The 20,971-nt window shown below is 41.9% G+C and overlaps 1 protein-coding gene across 1 annotated transcript in view; it reads right to left on the bottom strand.

Moving 5' to 3' along the window:
- Nucleotides 1–1,131: 1,131 nt before the first annotated feature.
- ALG14 (ALG14 UDP-N-acetylglucosaminyltransferase subunit) overlaps nucleotides 1,132–20,971 on the bottom strand; it is a 101,581-nt gene continuing 81,741 nt past the window's right edge. Inside the window, exon 4 of the mRNA XM_019457573.2 lies at nucleotides 1,132–2,061. Within this exon, the coding sequence (XP_019313118.1) occupies nucleotides 1,831–2,061 (231 nt within the window). The 3' untranslated portion in view covers nucleotides 1,132–1,830. The remainder of the gene's footprint in view (nucleotides 2,062–20,971) is intronic.

Below are 20,971 nucleotides of genomic sequence, written 5' to 3'. Positions count from 1 at the left end.
TAACCGACTGCGCCACCCAGGCGCCCCAAGGTCATGTGATTTTAGACAAGTCACCTGTAAAAGGGGGATAGTAATAGTCCCTACCTCATTGAGTTGTTATTAGGATTAAATGAGTTAATATTTGACAAGTGCTTAGAAGAATACCTGGCCAGCGAGAACTTACCTAAATGCTTAGTAAAACTACACTCTGCCAAGGGGTGCCTGGGTGGCTTAGTCGGTTAAGCGTCCGACTTCAGCTCAGGTCATGGATTTGCGGTTTGTGAGTTTGAGCCCCATGTCGGGCTCTGCAACAGCTCAGAGCCTGGAGCCTGCTTCAGATTCTGTGTCTCTCCATCTCTCGACCCCTCCCCTGCTCATGTTCTGTGTCTCCGTGTCTCTCAATAATAAATAAACGTTAAATAAAAAAATTTTTTTTTAAATATACTCTGCCAAGCCTAAACATCCCAAAATGCTAGGGACAGTTACAGCCATGACAATGTGAATTTACTAAAGCATTTTTTTTTTTTTTAAAGTAGGCTCTATGCCCAGCATGTAGCCCAATGTGGGGCTTGAACTCACAACCCTGAAATTAAGACCTGAGCTGAGATCAAGAGTCAGACACTTAACTAAGTGAGCCACCCAGGGGTCCCAATTGAACATTTAAAAAAAAATTTTTTTTTTTTTACATTTATTTATTTTTGATAGAGACACAGCACAAGTGGGGGAGGGGCTGAGAGAGAGGGAGACACAGAATCCAAAGCAGGCTCCAGGCTCTGAGCTGTCAGCAAAGAGCCCAACATGGGGCTCGAACTCACAGACCATGAGATCATGACCTGAGCCGAAGTCAGACGCTTAACCAACTGAGCCACCCAGGCACCCCTCCACTTGAACATCTGTAAAAATGGTTTTGAGTTTCAGGGGTTGGGTGGTTCAGTTTAGTGCCCGACTCTTGATTTCGGCTACGGTCATGATCTCACAGTTCGTGAGTTCAAAACCCTTACTGGGCTCTGGGATGACGGCATAGAGCTTGCTTTGGATTCTCTCATTCTCTACCCCCACCCCGCCCCTACCCTAGTCATGTGCTTGCACACACATTCTAAATAGATAAATAAACTTAACATAAACAAATACAAAATGTAAAGGAAAAAAATGTTTTGAGTTTGGATTCCGGAAACACAGAATCATGTTTTTATTACTATGACAGTAGCCACCTTTTAATTTATTTTAACAATTAAACAAGACATTTCAAAAGATATTCTGGATTCAGGGCAACTACTCACAAAGCAAAACCAAAGAATAAAAAAAGATACTGGTGTATGCTCACAGTTCTGGAAGCCTGTGGAATGCAAATTGTCATGAAGCCCATTTAATATAACTGCTTCCTTTATACTGAAAGGATTCAATAGGGACTTTACTGCTTCCATACAGGAAATAAAGCCTGTTGTAGCTGAACAAAAACTAAGAAATATCTTTCTCTGCTACAATGCAGAATATTGTAAACAAAACAAAACAAAACAAAGAGCTGCAGAACAGGAAATGTTACTAGTCATACTAATTCTATATTTAGTTGTAGGAAAAATATTACTAAGTCAAGTCAACAGATAACTTGCAGGTAGTGACAGAAAAGAAAAGAAATTTGGTGCACAGAAGCATAAATACTTAATGATTTATAAACGTTTGTTTTATAAGAGCACCCTCAGTTTCTTTACTGAGTTACACATTTTTTACTCCTCACCACCAATAATTCTCAGGACCTTCAGAAACCTTTATAATAAACATGTAGTTTTTCTCTCCCCCAATTGTGATAAATATGTTTGACGGCAAAATTCTAGAGAAGAAAGTTGTCATTTGTCAGACAATTCGCCCGAGGTACACAGACTTGGGATACTTCTCCTTAAGAGCCGGCCACTGAACAATGAAGTAATCGGAGAGGTGAAACAGAATCTTTCCGGACAGGGATAAATGTTCTACTCGGCAGATGCTTTCAACATAGACAATGATCACTTTCTTTATTCCTAGTATCCCAAGGAGAAGGGCAGATACGCAGACAGGAACACACGTTCCTGGTCCATTACACAACACCTTAAAAAAAAAAAAAAGTTGAAGGTCAAATTAACATACAGAATACTAATCTAAATGAGGCATTTAAAGTTAAAAACAGTCACATCTTAGAGGACACTTTTTATTATCCTAAGCCTTGAATTATTCCTTATCACGATCTAGTGTGCAGCAAACCCCATGCACATAGGAGTAGACAGGGCTCCGTGCTGGCTCTCCTGCTTACCAGCTGTGTGGCTCGAGGCAAACAACTTAACTTCTCTGGGCCAGTGGCTCCAGGCAAACAACTTAACTTCTCTGCTACCAGAGGGTGTCTAGCACAGTGCCTGATGCTCAGCCAGGATCCACTGTGTTGTGTTGCTCTTCTCCAATTGCTTGCGGGTCACACAAATACACAGAAGACAGATAAAGTCAGCTATGAGTCACTATTTTCTCACGTACCAACTTGTTCTTGTTGATTTTCTAAAATAATCTTTATAACGGTTGGAGCATTGACATGTAAGATGTAGAAGAAAATGTCTTTAAATGACTATGTAGGGTATTTTTGTGGGGTATGTATAATCATTTTAGGAGTCCAGGCCAACAAATGGGATATTTGAGAGAAGGCTACTAAATGAATGAGGTTTTTTTTCCCCTCACGAGAATTTAATCTGTGTTTGTGGTCCAGGGATTTTGATGCTTTTGAATTTTGCTAATTTTTATAAAAAGCCACCGGTTAAAAACAATTTAGAAATAACAATTGTTATTTGGCAAAAGTAACAAGAGAAACAGAAATCCAACTCCTAGAGCAACTGCAAAGACTTTTTAGAAGACTTTTAAGAAAATGAGAGGAAGCCTATTTCATGGAATTGTCGGTAAGATAATTTATTATTATTTTCTGAGAAAAATTGTTTTGCACAACATTGTAATCATGTGCCCGTATTTACTTAGCAAAGCCTAATAAAGCATTTTTTTTTTTTTTTTACTCCACAAATCAAAAAACAGGAGATTTGTGGCTGTCTACACGTGCCTGCTGGGCATTATCTACAATGTCACATGATCTTTCCAGCACATAGTCCACAAAACTTATCAGACATCAGAGAATCTTAGAGTTGAAAGGGTCTCCAGATATACTGTCTGACCATCTCGGCATTTCAGAGACTGTCCTGATAGACGATGGACTGGACGGACATTCTGCCAGGGCTGTAAGACTCGCTCAGGGCTCTCAGGGTTTGATAAGTTATCTGATCTAGGCTCCGCCCTTCCTGGAGGCAAGCCCACCTGACACACCATCCACAGGACTTTGGGAAGAGAGAAGGTAGCCTGTTTCAGGTGGGAACCAATCTTTTTTATGCCTTCCTTAAAGTGGCTACCTACCTACCCCCTGTCTTTATGAAGAGTTTTTGTTTAGTTTTTCTTAAATTACCAGCTACTAAGCTGCTCTCCAGACCAATCTTCTTTGATCCCTATTGAGTTGCCCTTATAACTTTTTCTTCACAGACCCTGAAGACACTGTAATAGAAAGAACATGGGACTGAGAGTCGGGAACAGGGTACAACCCTGTTCAACAGTGTTGAACTGAACAGGGTTCAATTACTGTCTCTTTACTGTTGGGACAGTAACGAGAATCACCACCTAGGCTCTCACTGCCACTCTTTATCAACAACTCACTGTGGCCAGGTACTGTACTAAACAGTCCACACACATTATTTTAATTACTCCTCACAGCAATCATTTGAGGCAAGTTTTATTGTCCCTTTTTGCAGAATAGGAAACTGAGGCACAGAGAGATTTGGTAAGTTGCCTGATCGCATGTTTAGGAGTGGAGGACGTCTATTGCTTCAGTCACTTTTTACCTGGGACTCGGTTACCATATGTACAGGGAGAGTGGACTCAATGACTTTCCCTGTCAGCTCCAGGATTCTTCTAATTCTATGACTCTAATTCGCCTCTAGTTTTGTCTTATGCCTAAATTACAAGATTGTTCTGAATCCTTTCAGAGTTCAGAATTCTAAAAATCCTATTGATGCAAGGTTTCTCAACAGTGGCATTACTGACATTTTGGACAGGATAATTTTTCATTGTGGTGGCCTGTCCTGCACATTGTAGGATGTTTAACAGCACCCCTGGCCTCTACCCACAAGATTCCAGTAGGCAAGACAATTAAGAATGTCTCCAGGCATTGCCAAATGTCTCTAGTTGAGAACCACTGCATTAATGTATTCCCTGATCCTTGGCTTATTTGTGTTGCATTTCTCAATCTTTTTTACATGGAACTGAACAAAATAAAACCTACAGCTAAAAAATAATGTAAAGATTGCTTGTTGGGTCTTCAATGTCACAAAAATATTTTCATGTTCGTTGCCTTTGAAACAAATGTACATATCCATGTGTGTTCATTTCACTACCTGAACATACAAACTGTGAATGTTCTGATGGAAATGTCTGTATACAGGCAGGGAAATGACTGGCCATTGGTGGGAGATGCATTAACAACCTGCTACAGATCAGAAATAGAGATTGTTAAGCTAAAAGTGGAAATTAAAGGTATTCATTTGTTTATCTCTGTCCTCTATTTCTATTTTGAGGCACCTTACTATCAAAGTCCTCGATACGATAAAACCACAAAACCATAAATCAAGTATTTAAAAAAAAATGGCATGGGGCACCTGGGTGGCTCAGTTGGTTAAGCGTCCGACTTCAGCTCAGGTCATGAACTTGCAGTCTGTGAGTTCGAGCCCCGCATCAGGCTCTGTGCTGACAGCTCGGAGCCTGGAGCCTACTTTGGATTCTGTGTCTCCCTCTCTCTCTGCCCCTCCCCCACTCATGCTCTGTCTCTCTGTCTCAGAAATAAATAAACATTAAAAAAAATTTTTAAAAATGGCAAATTCATCTTGAGGAAAACTTTGGCGAAGGAAAGCTACTTTTAATTAAGCACAGGTTTTGATCCTGCATTTTACAGAAGCCTAGGCAAGACAATTAAAAAATTGTGGACTGTGGAGTTTCCACTGTTTAATGAAGCATATCAGAAAGACTTATTCCAAGCATTGAACAAAACAGAATTTTAAGTAAAAAAGATGTTAAACGATATAATGGTTGATCTTGTCTTTTTAAAAAAACACAGAAATACTCTTCATATTTCTATTTCTTAAAATGGACATTCTCAAGAAATATGGGGGCATTGCTTTTACTGTCTTTCCTCCTTTCTACTTTGTAAGCTCCTTATGGGCAACTTCTAGGACCATCTATGTTCTACACCTGGAACAACAAAAGGCACTCACTAAATTTTGCTCAAAGGAGTGAAGGGGTAAAGGAGGGGTGGGGAATCTTTTGCCCATTGTATATAGAGTGGAATGCTCCATTTGCTACACTCAACTCCATTTGTAACTCTATCATACACACTTAGCATAAACATAAAAGCTGTAACTGACAGCTTTTTTTATATTAAATATAATTTATTGTCAAGTTGGTTTCCATACAACACTCAGTGCTCATCCCAACAGGTGCCCTCCTCAATGCCCATCACCCACTTTCCCCTCTCCCCCATCTCCCATCAACCCTCAGTTTGTTCTCAGTATTTAAGAGTCTCTTAAGGTTTGCCTCCTTCTCTCTCTGTAACTTTTTTTCCTCTCTTCCCCTCCCCCATTGTCTTCTGTTAAGTTTCTCAGGATCTACATATGAGTGAAAACATATGGTATCTGTCTTTCTCTGCTTGACTTATTTCACTTAGCATAATACCCTCCAGTTCCATCACGGTGCTGCAAATGGCCAGATTTCATTCTTTCTCATTGCCAAGTAGTATTCCATTGTATATATAAACCACACCTTCTTTATCCATTCATCTGTAACTGACAGGTTTTTAGAAAATCATCCCACATCCACTTGCCTTTTCTTCAGGGAACCATTGTACTGTATTTCTCTCTCTCTCTCTCAACTTAAGTGCTTGGGTAGACTCCATAACCAACTATAAGGAGAGGACATATGACTCCAGTCTGACCAGTCCTGGCATCAAATTCCCCTGACAGAAGTCACTTGTTCAGGGAAGAGCACCTAATCCAGTGAGAAAACCACAAGATGGAGCGGGACATTTGTTGGGGCTGCTGAGAGAGCAGTGACTTTTCTGCTATACGAAAACCTTGGAGGATGTAGGCCTGGCACTGTTAACACTTCTCTTGCTACCCTGAGAATGAAGCCATCACAAAGCAGAAGAGAACAGAACTGAGAGATGAAGACAGGCCAGGTCCCAAAGGTAGCATTTATGATCCATGAATCCAGCTGTGCCTGAAGGAAACCAGATCTATCTCTAGACTTGCCAGGTATGTGAGGGAATACATTCCATTTTTACTTAAGACAGCATGAATCGGGACTTCTGTCACTAGTAATAAAAAGTGTACTAATTGACGTAGCCCTTGATTTTGTCTAACTCCCTGACTAGCCTCTGACTAGTTGTAGTGCCAACTGTTAAGTGTTCAATATGTGCCTGCTAGATGAATTAACGAGCCAATAAATAAACTTTCTCTGAGAGCAGAAAATCCAAGAGATGTACTAAGGATAATACAAGTTATAGGTCAAGAAAACAGAAAGAGGTCAGGGCTAATATAAAGTCATGAGGGTAGATGAGCTGGATCAAGGATCAATGGTTACAAAAGGATTGTTGCTCTGTAGATGTGGGTCACCACAGGCCCAAGTCCTGTTGGCTGAAACATAACACTGGCATGTATGAAGAAATATAGTTAATTTGGGGAGTCTGAACTCAACTTCTGGCCTAGTGGGAACTCCATACACACAATGTGGGCCAAGACCTTTGGGGTCTGGATTGTTTTGAAGGTAAGAAACCATGAAGCTGAGAGCGATCCAACAGGGGGCACGTGAAGGAGAGATTAAAAGCCAGATGGGGAGCCCAACTAGGGCTGCAAGTGCAGGGAATGGGCAGAAAAGCAGAGTCTGACTCTGAGGTACCTGCCTGAAAGCTAGGCTTTCAAACAGCTTCTTGCTGGTGGAGGTGGAGGCTGGAGACAGTTCGTGAATGGCAGGGACAGAGCTGCAGGGAAGGTTCTGCAGAGCTTCCAGGGTCATGGATAAAGCTGGAGAACTAGAGGCCACTGTCAAAGCTGAGCTGGCTTAAGCAGGTAGTCTCTGTGGAGGTCACAGGTTTCAAAATCAACAGTCCTGTTTATTAGGATACTGGTTTCACTTTGTAGACAGGTAAATGGGGAAGATGCGGGAGGGAGCAAACACTGAGGTGGAGGAATAGTCCGGAGACACAGGGAGAAAAACGTCATAGATATAAGGCTTAACAGGAAGCAAAGTCAGATAAAGTGCTTAAGAGCGCATCTTCTTATTTTAGAAAAATAAGAAACCCACAAGGTCACCTGACTTAGCCTATGACCCAAAGTGTGTCAAAGATAACGAATCAATATTTCTTATAGCCAAGAAAGCTACAAAGATAGAGATCATCAGATTTGGCCAAGAGAAGAGTAATGGACACCTCAGGGATAGCTATTCCAGTGAATCTTTGGGCTAAAATACAGGGCAGGAGAAGAGTGAGCCCAAAGGGGAAGAGAGCTCCAGGAGGAGCTGGGTGAGTGAAGCAGGCTGGGGAAAAGGTTTATAGGATGGAATGAATGATCTATACGTGAACATAAAGATCAGTGGAACTGGTGGTGAGGGAGGAACTTACTCTACAGAAAAGAGTGAATTCTTTCAACACCAGGAGAAAAGAGTTAGAATTCTGAGTATTTTTGAGGTTGGTTTGGGAAAAATTGTATATTTTGAGAACACGACAAAGGATAAGAATGATGCCACTGGAAGTTTGCTCCCAGTGGATTTTCTTTTAAATGCTAATAATTTTCAGCTCATTGTGTAAACCACAAAAAGCATAAAGAAAAAAAGTAACCTTTCCAATCTCATCAATCTGTTAAATTTTGGTATATTCTCTTTCAGTGAATGTCTTTATATAAACATTTATATTTTACTAGAAAACAGGATCACATATGCACATACATAATTGTGAGAGCTTATATATAAATATTGTAGAATTCTGGTTAGCTATAGTTTTGTGTGTTATAAAAATTTTTTTAAATTCCATGATTTTTAATGACTGCCTATATTTAATTCTATGGCTAGCTCATAATTCAATTAACTCTTCCCTGTTAGAAATTTAGATTGACTCCTTTTCTTTCTGTTCTAAATCATGCTGTTTGATGTCTTTGTATAGATATCTGTGACCCCTAATGTTTTAATTTTGGATTGAACTACGTTCCAGAGTTCTTGCTGAGGGAGAGGTTAGAAGAAACAGCTTCAAGGACTTAAGGAAGTTGCAGAAAGTTTATTAAAACAACTGTCATGAATTGGGAATGGGCCATGTGGTGTTTTGGGTTTTGTTCCTGCCTAGAATCTGTTTGAGCAATTTCTTACCGTATGAACTGTGGCAGCAAGCAGAGCCCAGCTCTCATGGCCTAAGTGAGACTCCTTTCTAGGTCCCCTCAGCAGCTCGTGGACAGGCCAGTGACTTGGCCAGATGTTTCTGCCTAGATCTGACCAAGAGCCAGGGGTGTAGAAAAGCAACTCTGGAGAAGAAACGGTTTCTGTGACAAAGGTGCCATTGAAGAGACTCCTGTCCAGTACTCGCAGTGGCAGGTACAGTGTTCGCTCTCCAGTAGCAGTGGCAGAAGTGTCTTCCCAAACCAGGTCTGTGGCCATGGAATTTTGGCCATGGCCCTAACTGTTCTGCTCCCATCTTGTCCCTCCATGTTTTCTAGTCCAACCTCACTGGCTTTCTCAGTAATTCTGAGAGCTCTTCTTTTAAGGTTCCCAGACCCAATTCCAAAGTGTGTGTGTGTGTGTGTGTGTGTGTGTGTGTGTGTAGGGGGGAGGAGTGTGGATGGTGTCCCTACACACAGTACCAAGCAATTCTCAGATATCAGCAGCATGACTGAGAATTTAACTCAATTTTGACGTTATCTGGGGATAGTACCAGCATCCACAAGTTTAAGGACCAGTCCTATGAGAATGCTCCTCACTCCCTACTTCAGACATCAGTCACAAGCCCCAGGCTATTAAACCTGTATTTCTGATTGACAGGCTATAGCCTGGAAGTTAGAATGACTTTCTCGGTAGGTTCTTTTAATTTCCTAGAGCAGCTCACAGAACTCAGGGAAACATTTATGTTTACCAATTTATTAAAGGACGTGAATAGTCAGAGGAAGGGGGAGGTATAGCACACCACTGTCCCCAATCTCCAAGTGTCCACCAACCCAGAAGTTCTCTGAACCCAGTCCTTTTGGGTGTTTATGGGGACTTTACTATATAGTCATGACTAAGTCACTGGCCATTGGCTGATTCAACCTCCAGACCTTCTTCCCTCCCCCTAGATGGGGTTTGGGGGGAACTTGAAAGTTCCAACCTTCTAATCACAGGGTTGGTCCTCCTGGCAACTAGGACTCAAAAGTCACCTTCGTTACTGTAACACAAGACTCATTCATTGCCCTATCACAGGAAATTCCAAGGGTTTTAGGAGCCTTGAGCTGGAAATCTTGGACCAAGACTAAATACATATGAGAAATATATTCATTTCATTCATTCATTCAAATGACCAAATAATATATTTCTTATAAATCACATAATTTTAGCTTTCAATAGCCTTTCACTAAATTCTTTTCCTATTTCAATTAGCCAGAGTGGATTCAAAAAAATTTTTTTTTAAGTTTATTTATTTTGACAGAGAGAGAGGCAGAAAGAGAGGAGACAGAAAATCCCAAGCAGGCTCTGCACCATCAGTGCAGAGCCTGATGTGGGGCTCGAACCCCTGAACTGTGAAATCATGACCTGAGCCAAAACCAAGTTTCAGATGCTTAACCGACTTAGCCACCCAGGTGCCCCAGCCAGAGTGTATTTACCAAGAATCTGTACTGGTATGGGAAGAACAAAGACACAGAATAGCAAATGCAGAGTCAGACGAGGAATGGATCATGTCAGGGCAGAAACAACATTTGCGCTGGCAGGGCTAAGAGCATTGAAGCACAGGGAGCAGACACAGTGAGACATGGATGAGGGCAATGCCACAGGAAGGGCCAGGTGAGCAAGTACTCCAGAATGGGAAGGGGAGGTGAAAGACCTCAGCCACAGAGGAGGAGGGCAAGAGCAGTGAGGAAACAGCTCTGAAAACTGGAGGGAGAAGCATCTGTGAATAATCAAGGGAGGGAGGAAGAAAATGCAGTTGGAGAGCAGGTGGTCTGTAACATGTAGAGGTTAGTCAGGGGACCAGAAAGCTCGGGTGAAGCCGGAGGAAAGGCAGTGCTGAGTGTCCACGACCAGTGGAAGTGGACGGCAGAAAGGAAAAGGATGAGTAGCAGATGGGATGACGTATTCCTTGGCTCACAATGTGGTACATTGCATTTCTTCTTTTTTATGGATATTTGATCATCTGAGTATTAACAGTTAAACAGAAACATCTAAATATCAAAAATAATGTGAAATAACCAAATGAATCCTAAACACTATAATCAACAGCTATTTATGAACTTAAGGTCTCTTACAATTCCACTGCTAACACACAGAATTTTCAGAGTTGTCATCATTGTGTATGTAGCATTCTGAGGTCTACTTTTCCAATTCCATCACTGCTTCCATTCCATGTGCTACATAGGCATTCGCTGCTTTGCAGCATGAACGTGCAATAGTCTACCTGGATACTTTCTAGCTTCTCTTGACACAGGTATAGCTTTCATTTTCTTCTTTTTTTTTTGTGAGTGAAGAATGAAACTGAACTTATTAATGTAATGACATCATTTGTAATGATGCTTTTAGCAGTGTTCACAGAAAAACAGACCGCCAATTTATACATGCTGAACAAGAGGTAATTGTGTTTACCACCAAAATACTTAGGTTAGATAAAGAATTGACACCTTTGCGAGAGAGATACCGGCTTCCAGCTACGGAATGAGTAAGTCCTAGGGATACAAGGTACAGCCAATGGACTAGAGTCAATCCTTTAGTAATACTGTTGTGTGCTTTCACATGATAGCTACACTTGTGGTTAAGTACAACTTAATTTATAGACATATGGAATGACTACGATGTATGCCTAAAACTGATACAACAAATGTATGAACAGTATTTCAATTAAAAATTGACATCCTTTACACTATCTTTAATTTCTCCTTCTTTGCCATTAAAAAATCATTCCTGGGGCACCTGGGTGGCTTAGTCGGCTAAGCGTCTGACTTCGACTCAGGTCATGATCTTGCTTTCATCTTCTTTTAAAAAGGTAAATTTAGGGGCACCTGGGTGGCTCAGTCGGTTGAGCGGCCGACTTTGGCTCAGGTCATGATCTTGCGGTCTGTGAGTTCGAGCCCCGCGTCGGGCTCTGTGCTGACAGCTCAGAGCCTGGAGCCTGTTTCGGATTCTGTGTCTCCCTCTCTCTGACCCTCCCCCATTCATGCTCTATCTCTCTCTGTCTCAAAAGTAAATAAACATTAAAAAAAAATTTTAAAAAAAGGTAAATTTAATAAATTGCTTTTTATCTAGTCTAATGTGCTCATGTTGTAAGGATACTGATTTTATTGCTGGCTCCTCAAATTATCAATTACTTGTACTTTGCTTGGTGACAACTCAAAAAAACTGTTCCTAATGTAAATGAGGTTCCTGGACCAAATTCCAACGTGTGTGTGTGTGTGTGTGTAGGCTTCCCCACACCAACAGTGATCTAGATACCAGCCGGGTGTCTTACAATTTGACTCAATTCTGACACTACCTACACAGAGACAGAATCAGATTCCAAAGGTAAAGGGCTCAGTCCTATAAGTCCACCCTTCACTTCAGATACCAGTCACACACCCAGGATGGTACCTGTGCTTCTGGCTGACAGGCTACAAACTGGAGGCTCCAGCTACCTGCTCGAACTCAGGATACCGCAAGCCCATGCTGTTACTGGTACTTCTGCCTAAATGGCTCTAAATCAGAGGTTCCCACAATCCCTTGCTTGAGTTCAATTAATTTGCTAGAATAGCTCACAGAACCCAGAAAAAGACATTTACTCGCTAGATTACTGATTTATTACAAAGGATGTTAAGGGATATGAATCAACAGCCAGATGAGGAGATACACAGGGCAAGTTATGGGCACGTGGAGCTTCCATGCCCTCTTGGAACTTGCCATTCTCCCCAAATCACCTTGTGTTCACTAACCTAGAAGCTCTCCGAACCCTGTCTTCTCGGGTTTTTGTGGAGGCTTCCTTACACAGTCATGATTGACTAAATCATTGGCCACTGGTGACTGAATGTACCTCCAGCCTCTCTCCCCTCCCTGAAGGTTGGGAGGGGGGTTGGCACTTAAAGTGCTAACCCTCTAATCACACGGTTGGCTACGCTGGCAACCAGCCCCCATCTTAAGGGCTCTCCAAATAAAACCTTTACTGCTCTCATTACTTAGGAAATTCTAACAGTTTTAGAGGAGCTTTGAGTCAGGAACTGTGGATTAAGACCAGATATATACGAGAAATATATTTTGGGTCACCTGAATGGCCATAAACATGCTTTTCTTCTAAATCACAATATCGCACATTGCAATAAAAAAACAACAGTAAGTTTTCATCCTGTAGGATCTTCTCCAGTTAAGTTCCCTATATTGACACTGATTACTCCAGTTCAGTCAGAATATTCTTGTTTATGTTGCATTCACACAATCCATCAAGAGGCTGGACAACATGGTGCTTATGGGCCAGGGATTTACGATCACACAGACATGGGTTGGCTGTTTCACAGCAGTGTGACCAGGGACAAACTGCTTATCCATTCCATGGCTCAGTTTCCTCACTTATGGATTACTTCATTCAAGAAGTATTTATTGAGCAAAGATAACATGCCAGGTACTATTCTGGGTATTAGGAATGTACTGATGAACAAAAGTCCCTGACTTCACAAAGTGTACGTTGCAGTGGGTAGACAGAAAATAACAGATGCATGTGTGAACATACAACACAGAGCAGGCTAAGGAAAGAGGAGATACGGAGGTCAAGTAAGAGCTGGGAGGAGGTGACTTGTAAGCAAATATGTGATGAAGTGGTGTGGTCTTCTGAGGAAAAGAGACACCAGAGCAAGAGGCAGGAAAGAAGAGGCAGATTTTGTGGACTGACTGTAAGTTACTGAGGGCTAATGAAAGGGTTTGGGGGGTTAGGGAGGGGCAGGAGCTTGAGACAGATCATAATCTCACAGAGCTGTTATGTCCAGGTGAAACTTTATCTTCGGGGTTTGGCTTCTCGTGGTAAATACTGGAAACAAAGACACACAGGGCCAGATGACACTGGCCTGATGGTGCCGTGGGGAGGCAGATAATAAGCTTTAATGCATTCTTCTTCTTGGGAGCTTGTAGTAGGTAGGGAGAGAATGTGAGGGGTGGGGAAGAGTCATTAACCAGAAACAAACCAGAACATGAGGAAAACGGCATCTACTTAATAGTGTTACTGTGGAGATTAAATAAGCTAATACGTGTAAAAGCATCTGATGTAGTGCTTGGCCCATTTTAAAAATTCAATAAGTGGCAGTTATTATTATGATCCACCCAAAAGTCAAGGAGTGTAATTATGGCATTTTTCAAACTCTTGAGAGTGTTCACAAGGCTCTTCCTTCACTCTGTCACAGGCATAGTGCTGACCTGGCGCGATTCATCTTATCCGTCAGAGGACACCTCAGAAGAGTAACCCAACCATCCATTTTGTCTTTACCTTCCAGTCATGTTTTTTTTGCCCTGCCTGCTCCCCTACAAGTGACGCCGGTGCAAGAAAATGATGGAAGGAGCCTGATTACCAGCAGTGGTATTTTTCCGGATTTCCACAGACGGTAGACAACTGAAGGATTCTTGAGCATCCCTGCTTTGGGCCTGCGGAGCCCCAGTAGTGTATCTCTCAGCCTGTGGCCAAATGGCCGTGAAAGTTGGCGGCTGCAACACGGTCAGCAAGCCTGATAACGTGATGAATAAGCCTCATCTTGTTCATTTCAAAACAGGAGATGGCTATTTTATCCTTGCATGGGAAACTAGACTCCCAACCTTCTGGCGACCTTCCTGATTTGTCAGGTTTGGGTTCAGCAACAGGGGTGGCAGGTAAACAGGGAGCAGAGACATGCAGACATTGGGCTCCAGTGTCCCCTCCATAACTCAGGGATGGTCAACTGTAGTTTCAGTACGTGTTAGCAGGATAGTACAGACCAAGGCTCCACAAAGCTGGGCACTCTATACATGTTGACGGCCAATCCTCCCACTCTGAGTGCAGAGTAGGCGAAGGAACTCAGAGCTTGTTGGGGACACACTGGGTTGGCGTTTCATTTCCTTGCCCTGATCTTCCATCATGAAAAAGTAAATACGTATGTAAAATTAACACTTAAATTTTTTTTTTGGTCTGGTTAAGCCATGCTTGCTCTGCATCAATATTAAAGATCATTGTCAGGCTAATCAAACATTGTTCTCCTAACCCTTCCTGGAAGCAGCTGAGGAAACTGAATTTTTTAGTTTTCCGGTTCTCAGGACCAAACGGTCAAGGTGACGTTCATTTCCTGCCTTCTTGGTGTTTGTTTGTTTTCACTGTATTTTCCATGGTCTGAAATGATTTCACAGAGATCTTTGAATCGTAGTAGGTCAGTATTTTTTCCTTTGTTTTCCCTGCACCCTATACTCCTTGCTCTCCCAGAAGCAGATGGCTAGTGCTAGATGCGGCCTCTGGGAGTCATTTAGCTCAATCCTCTCCCTATTGCCTGAGAAAGAAGGGCAAGACCTCGACCTTTACAGGCACCTACTATTGCCAGGCACGGGACCTGTGTGACATTTTGCATAATTACCTCACTTAAACCTCACAATTGTTCTCTGGAGTGGATGCTGTTGCTCTCATGTTCTGGACAAGAAAACTAAAGCACAGAGAAATGAAATGACCTATGTAAGATCATACAGCTGAAGACTCCAACCCAACTTCTAGAAGACGAGTCTCTCCTGTCCACCATCCCGGTCTGGCTCTGCCCTGCACCTGTTAACCAGATCTGACATTAGCTGGAAGTAGGCTTAAAGGCAAGGAGGGCTCCAGGGCAGACAGGACTCAGGGAGTTTAACTGAAGGTGAAATTCTGACAACTGTTACTAATATTTTATAGCTTTAATAGAGACATAAGTGGCAGACCAGAACATGGCACTGGACTCGGATGGATTAGGAAAGGCTTTCAGCAGATTAAATAGAAAAAAATGGTTAACATTTTTATAAGAAAAGGGAGTACCCTTTCTAAACAGGAAGAACTGGCTTGATCAGAGCAGTTATATAATTCCTGACTTCTGTCAAGGCCCTCTCTTAACTAGATAAGTGATAGTCTTCATGATCTAGTCAGCAGTTCTCCTTAGATAATTTATGCACAGATTATTTTTGCACTACAGGCATATCTTGTTTTACTGCACTTTGCTTTATTATGTTCCGCAGATACAGTGGTTTTTGTTTTTGCTTTTGTTTTTAACAAACTGAAGGTCTGTGGCAGCCCTGCGTCGAGCCAAGTCCAACAGTGCTGTTTTTGCAACAGCATTTGCTCACTTCAGGTCTCCGGGTCACATCGTGGTAATTCTTGCACTATTTCAAATGTTTTCATTATTATTAGATTTATTATGGCAATCTGTGACAAATGATATTTGATGTTACTATTGTAATTGTTGTAAGGTGCCGCAAACTGTACCCATATAAAACAGCAAACGTGACTGATAAATGTGTTATGTTCTGACTGCTCCACCAACCAGCGGTTCCCCTCATCTCTCTCCCTCTCCTCAGGCCTCTCTGGTTCCCTGAGACACAATGTGTTGAAATTAGGCCAATTAATAACCCTACCAGAGCCTCCAAGTGTTCAAGTGACAGGAAGAGGCACATGTCTCTCACTTTAAATCAAAAGCTAGAAATGACCTAAACTTAGTGAGGAAGGCATGATGAAAGCCGAGATAGGCCAAAAGTTGCCGAACAGTTAGCCAAGTTGTGAATGCAACGGAAAAGTTCTTGAAGGAAATTAAAGGTGCTACTCCAGGGAACACACCAATGATAAGAAAGCAAAACAATCCTATTGCTGATATGAATAAAGTTTTAGTGGTCTGGATAGAAGATCAAACCAGCCACAACATTCTCTTAATGCAAGGCCGGATCCAGAGCCAGACCCCAACTCTCTTCGATTCTAAGAAGGCTGAAGGCGACACTAATGACTCTTTCCTAAAATAGGAACACTGGTAGGAAATGAGAGAAGCAATTAATTCTAGCAGGAGTTGTTTCAAGGGATTTAAGGGAAGAAGCCATTTCAGTAAATAAAAGTGCAAGGTAATGCAGCAAGTGCTGACGTAGAAGCTGCAGCAGGGTATCCAGAAGACCTACCTAAGTCAAGTCATGAAGGGGGCTCCACTATATGAGATTTTCAATGTAGACAAAGCATCCTTCTATTGGATGAAGATGCCATCTAAGACTTTCACTGCTAGAGATACCTGGCTTCAAATACCGGGCTTCAAAGCTTCAAAGGACAGGAGGACTCTCTAGGAGCTGATCCAGCTGGCGACTTTAAGCTGAAGCCAATGCGCACTTACTATTTTTTTTTTAAATATGTTTTTTAGTGTTTACTTATTTATTTTGAGAGAGAGAAAGAAAGAGAGAGAGTGCACAAGTGGAGAAGAGGCAGAGAGAGAGGGAGAGAGACAGAATCCCAAGTAGGCTCAGCACTGTCAGCACAGAGCCAAACGTGGGGCTTGAGCTCATGAACCATGAGATCATGACCTGAGCTGAAATCAAGAGTCAGATACTTCACTGATGAGCCGCCCAGGCACCCTGCTCACTTATCATTCTGAAAGCCCTAGGCCTCTTAAGAATTTTGCTAAACCCACTCTGCTTGTGCTCTAGAAATGGAACCACAAAGCGTGGATTACAGCACATCTGTTCATAACATAATTTACTGAATATTTTAAGCCCACTGTTGAGAATTCCTGCTCAGAAAAAAGATTCTTTTCAAAATATTACTACTCACTGACATTGAGTTACTACTCACTCCACCCAAGAGCCTGGAAGATGTAGAACAAGATTAATGTTGTTTCATGCCTAACACAACACATAAAGATATAGATATATGGTTCCTCTGGTGGACCTGGGCAAAGTCCATTAAAAACCTTCTGGAAAGGATTCACCATTCTAGATGACATTAAGAACATTCATGATTCGTGGTCAAATTGTCAACATGATTTGGAGTTTGGAAGAAGTTGATTCCCACCCTCGTGGATGGCTTGGAGGGGCTCAGGACTTCAGTGAGAGAAGTAACAGCAGGTGTGGTAGAAATAGCAAGAGAACTAGAATGGGAAGTGGAGCCTGAACATGTGAGTGAATGGCTGTAATCATGATAAAACTTTCACGGATGAGGAATTGTTTATGAATGAGCATAGACGGTGGTTTCTTGAGATGAAATCTACTCCTGGTGAAGATGCTGTGAAGACTGTTGAAATGACAGCAAAGGATTGAGAATATGGCATCAACTTACATGATAAAGCAGTGTCAGGATTTGAGAGGATTGATTCCAACATTAAAAGAAGTTCTACTGTGGGTAAAATGCTTGCAAACAGCCTCATATGCTGCAGAAAAATCATTCATGAAAAGAAGATTCAATCAATGTGTCAAACTTCATTGTTGTCTTGTTTTAAGAAATTGCCTCCACAGCTATCACCCTGATCAGTGAGCAGCAGGCAACATCAAAGCAAAACCCCCCACCAGCAAAAAAATTACAACTCACTAAGAGCTCTGATGACGTAGCATCTTTTAGCAATAAAGTGTATTTATTTTTTTAAATGCTTGTTTTTCAGAGAGAGAGAGAGAGAGAGAGAGAGAGAGAGAGAGAGAGAAAGAGAGAAAGCGTGGAGGAGGGGCAGAGAGAGAGAGGAACAGAGGATACCAAGAAGGCTCCACGCTACCAGCAGAGGGCCGATGTTGGGTTTGAACTCATAAACCGCAAGATCATGACCTGAGCCGAAGTTGGACGCTCAACCAACTGAACCACCCAGGCGCCCTGACAATAAAGTATATTTAAATAAAGGCATTTGTACTGTTTGTTTTTTAGATATAATGCTATCACATACTTAGCAGAATATTAGTAGAGTGTAAACAGAACTTTTATATGCACTGGGAAACCAACAAAATTCATTTGACTTGCTTTATTGTGGTATTTGCTTTACTGCTGTGGCCTGGAACTAAACCCGCAATATCTTTAACCTATGTATAAAGAAATGTTTATGAATTTTTATAGGGGATTATCTGGTTCTTTAATTCTGAGTCAAAAGGATACATAAAAGCACTTGTTTCCGATATTCTCCTTGTGTGTTCGTGCGTGTGTGTGTGTGTGTGTGTGTGTGTGTGTGTGTAAAAGAGAGAGAGACACTAAGACAATGAAACAGAGGCAAAATGATAATATTCAACAAACTTAGATGCATTAAGTAGTTGTACTTTGTTGTGGTTAAACACGGTACTCTGTAGCCAAGCCTGGACTCTACATCTTGAATAAGCTGTCAAGGTTTTCCAAAGAACATGTGCTTCACTCTGTTTTCAGGTATTCAAAAGTTATTTTCCTTTCATTGTCCATCACACATTTATCAAAATCAGGGTGTTTTTTGAGGTTTTCATTGACTTGAATCTTTAGCTGAGTTTTGTTAATAAGTATGTTTCACTGCACTAATGACTCTCTCGTATTATAGACTCAGAAGACAAGTACCTTAGCAGGGGCTGAGAGAAGCAATGAGTTTATCCCAGTTCCATTCAGAGAGGGCCCCTTTAAACCAGAAAGTAGAGGAAAAAAGACAGTCTCTTTAGCAAATGGTGCTGGGAGAACTGGACAGCAACATATAGAAGAATGAAACTAGATCACTTACACCATACACAAAAATAAATGTCAAAATGGATGAAAGACCTAAACGTGAGACAGGAAACCATCAAAAACCTAGAGGAAAGAGCAGGCAACAACCTCTTTGACCTCAGCCACAGCAATTCCTTGCTCGACACATCTCCAAAGGCAAGGGAACTAAAAGCAAAACTGAACTACTGGGACCTCATCAAGATTAAAAACTTCTGCACTGCAAAGGAAACAATCAACAAAACTAAAAGGCAACCGACAGAATGAGAAAAGATATTTGCAAATGACCTATCGGATAAAGGGTTAGTATCCAAAATCTATAAAGAACTTACCAAACTCAACACCAGAAAAACAAATAATCCAGTGAAGAAATGGGCAGAAGACATGAATACATACTTTTCCAAAGAAGACATCCAGATGGCCAACAGACACATGAAAAGATATTCAATGTCACTTATCATCAAGGAAATACAAATCAAAGCCACACTGAGATACCACCTCATGCTGGTCAGAGTGGCTAAAATGAACAACTCAGGAAACTACAGATGCTGGTGAGGATGTGGAGAAATGGGAACCCTCTTGCACTGCTGGTGGGAATGCAAACTGGTGCAGCCACTCTGGAAAACAGTGTGGAGGTTCCTCAAAAAGTTAAAAATAGAACTACCCCTATGACCCGGCAATAGCACTATGAGGAATTTATCCAAGGGATACAGGAGTGCTGATGCATAGGGGCACGTGTACCCCAATGTTTATAGCAGCACTTTCAACAATAGCTAAACTATGGAAAGAGCCTAAATGTCCATCATCAACTGATGAATGGATAAAGAAGATGTGATTTATATATACGATGGAATACTACTTGGCAATGAGAAAGAATGAAATCATGCCATTTGCAGCAATATGGATGGAACTGGAAGGTATTATGCTGAGTGAAATAAGTCAGTCAGAGAAGGACAGATATATGTTTTCACTCATATGTGGATCTTGAGAAACTTAACAGAAGACCATGGGGGAAGGGAAGGGGAAAAAATAGTTACAAACAGAGAGGGAGGGAGGCAAACCACAAGGGACTCTTAAATACAGAGAAGAAACTGAGGGTGGATGGGGGTAGGGGAGAGGGGAAAACGGGTGATGGCCATTGAGGAGGGCACTTGTTGGTATGAGCACTGGTGTTGTATGTAAGCCAATGTGACAATAAATTATATTTAAAAAAATAAACCAGCAAGTAGAGAGATGACTCTATGCTAGTATTTCTCAGGCCTCCATATCACATTCACCCAGGGGCACTTGCCCAAAATGTATTCTTTCTAAAGCAGAATCTCTGGGTCCAGAATCCTGGAATATGCATTTTAAACAAGCTCCCATGTGATTCTGGTGCAAGCTATAGCTTATAAACCTCTGTTCTATACTATAAGAAGGGGTTGGCACCCCATCTACATTTATTCCTGCAAAAGGGGTCTGTGTGTGCTAAGGGAAAAGGAGATGTGGCTACCTGTGATCCATCAAAGGCCATCCTCTCTCTCATCCTGCAAGACCACTTTGGGGGCAGGAGTGCAGCTGAACTCATCTGGAGGAGTTTTTTAGTGAGTCCGAGCTTCCTACTAGCAGAGAGAACTGCCAGAACTCTGTTGGCTAGACTCTTCAAAATCAAGTAGCCTAAGATAGGGAGGAGACCTATCTCAAAGGACTTGAAGTTAGCTCCTTAATTATCAGTTAATGCTTTACAAAGGATTAGTTAACAGCATTCTGAGAGTAAGGACAGGAGACAGAGAAGGCACCTGAGGACAGAAAGGGACATTAAATAGGGAGGTAGCAGGTGGCCAGGCAGCATCTCTTCTGTCACTCAAAGTCATCTTAGCTGCCAAGGGGCCCCATTTCACCTGGGCTAAAAGAGCATCTGTGCAGACGTGGGGAATGGTTTGCTGCTTGCTTTTTGGCATAACAACCTGGGTTGTTGGGAAGGAGGACCCGCTGGACAAGCGGGACCTCAGTAGCGGGGCTGTGCCAGAGTCATCTCAAGGGCAGGGGTGACAGGTTTTAATCTAGCAGGTAATCTGAGAAATATCCTGCCTGACC

The sequence above is a fragment of the Panthera pardus genome, unplaced genomic scaffold (genome assembly GCF_024362965.1).
Source record: "Panthera pardus isolate Hobbes unplaced genomic scaffold, ASM2436296v1 HiC_scaffold_11, whole genome shotgun sequence".
In the NCBI taxonomy this organism is placed as follows: domain Eukaryota; kingdom Metazoa; phylum Chordata; class Mammalia; order Carnivora; family Felidae; genus Panthera; species Panthera pardus.
The sequence above is the reverse complement of the archived record's forward strand: the minus strand, read 5'-3'. Positions and strand labels throughout refer to the sequence as shown.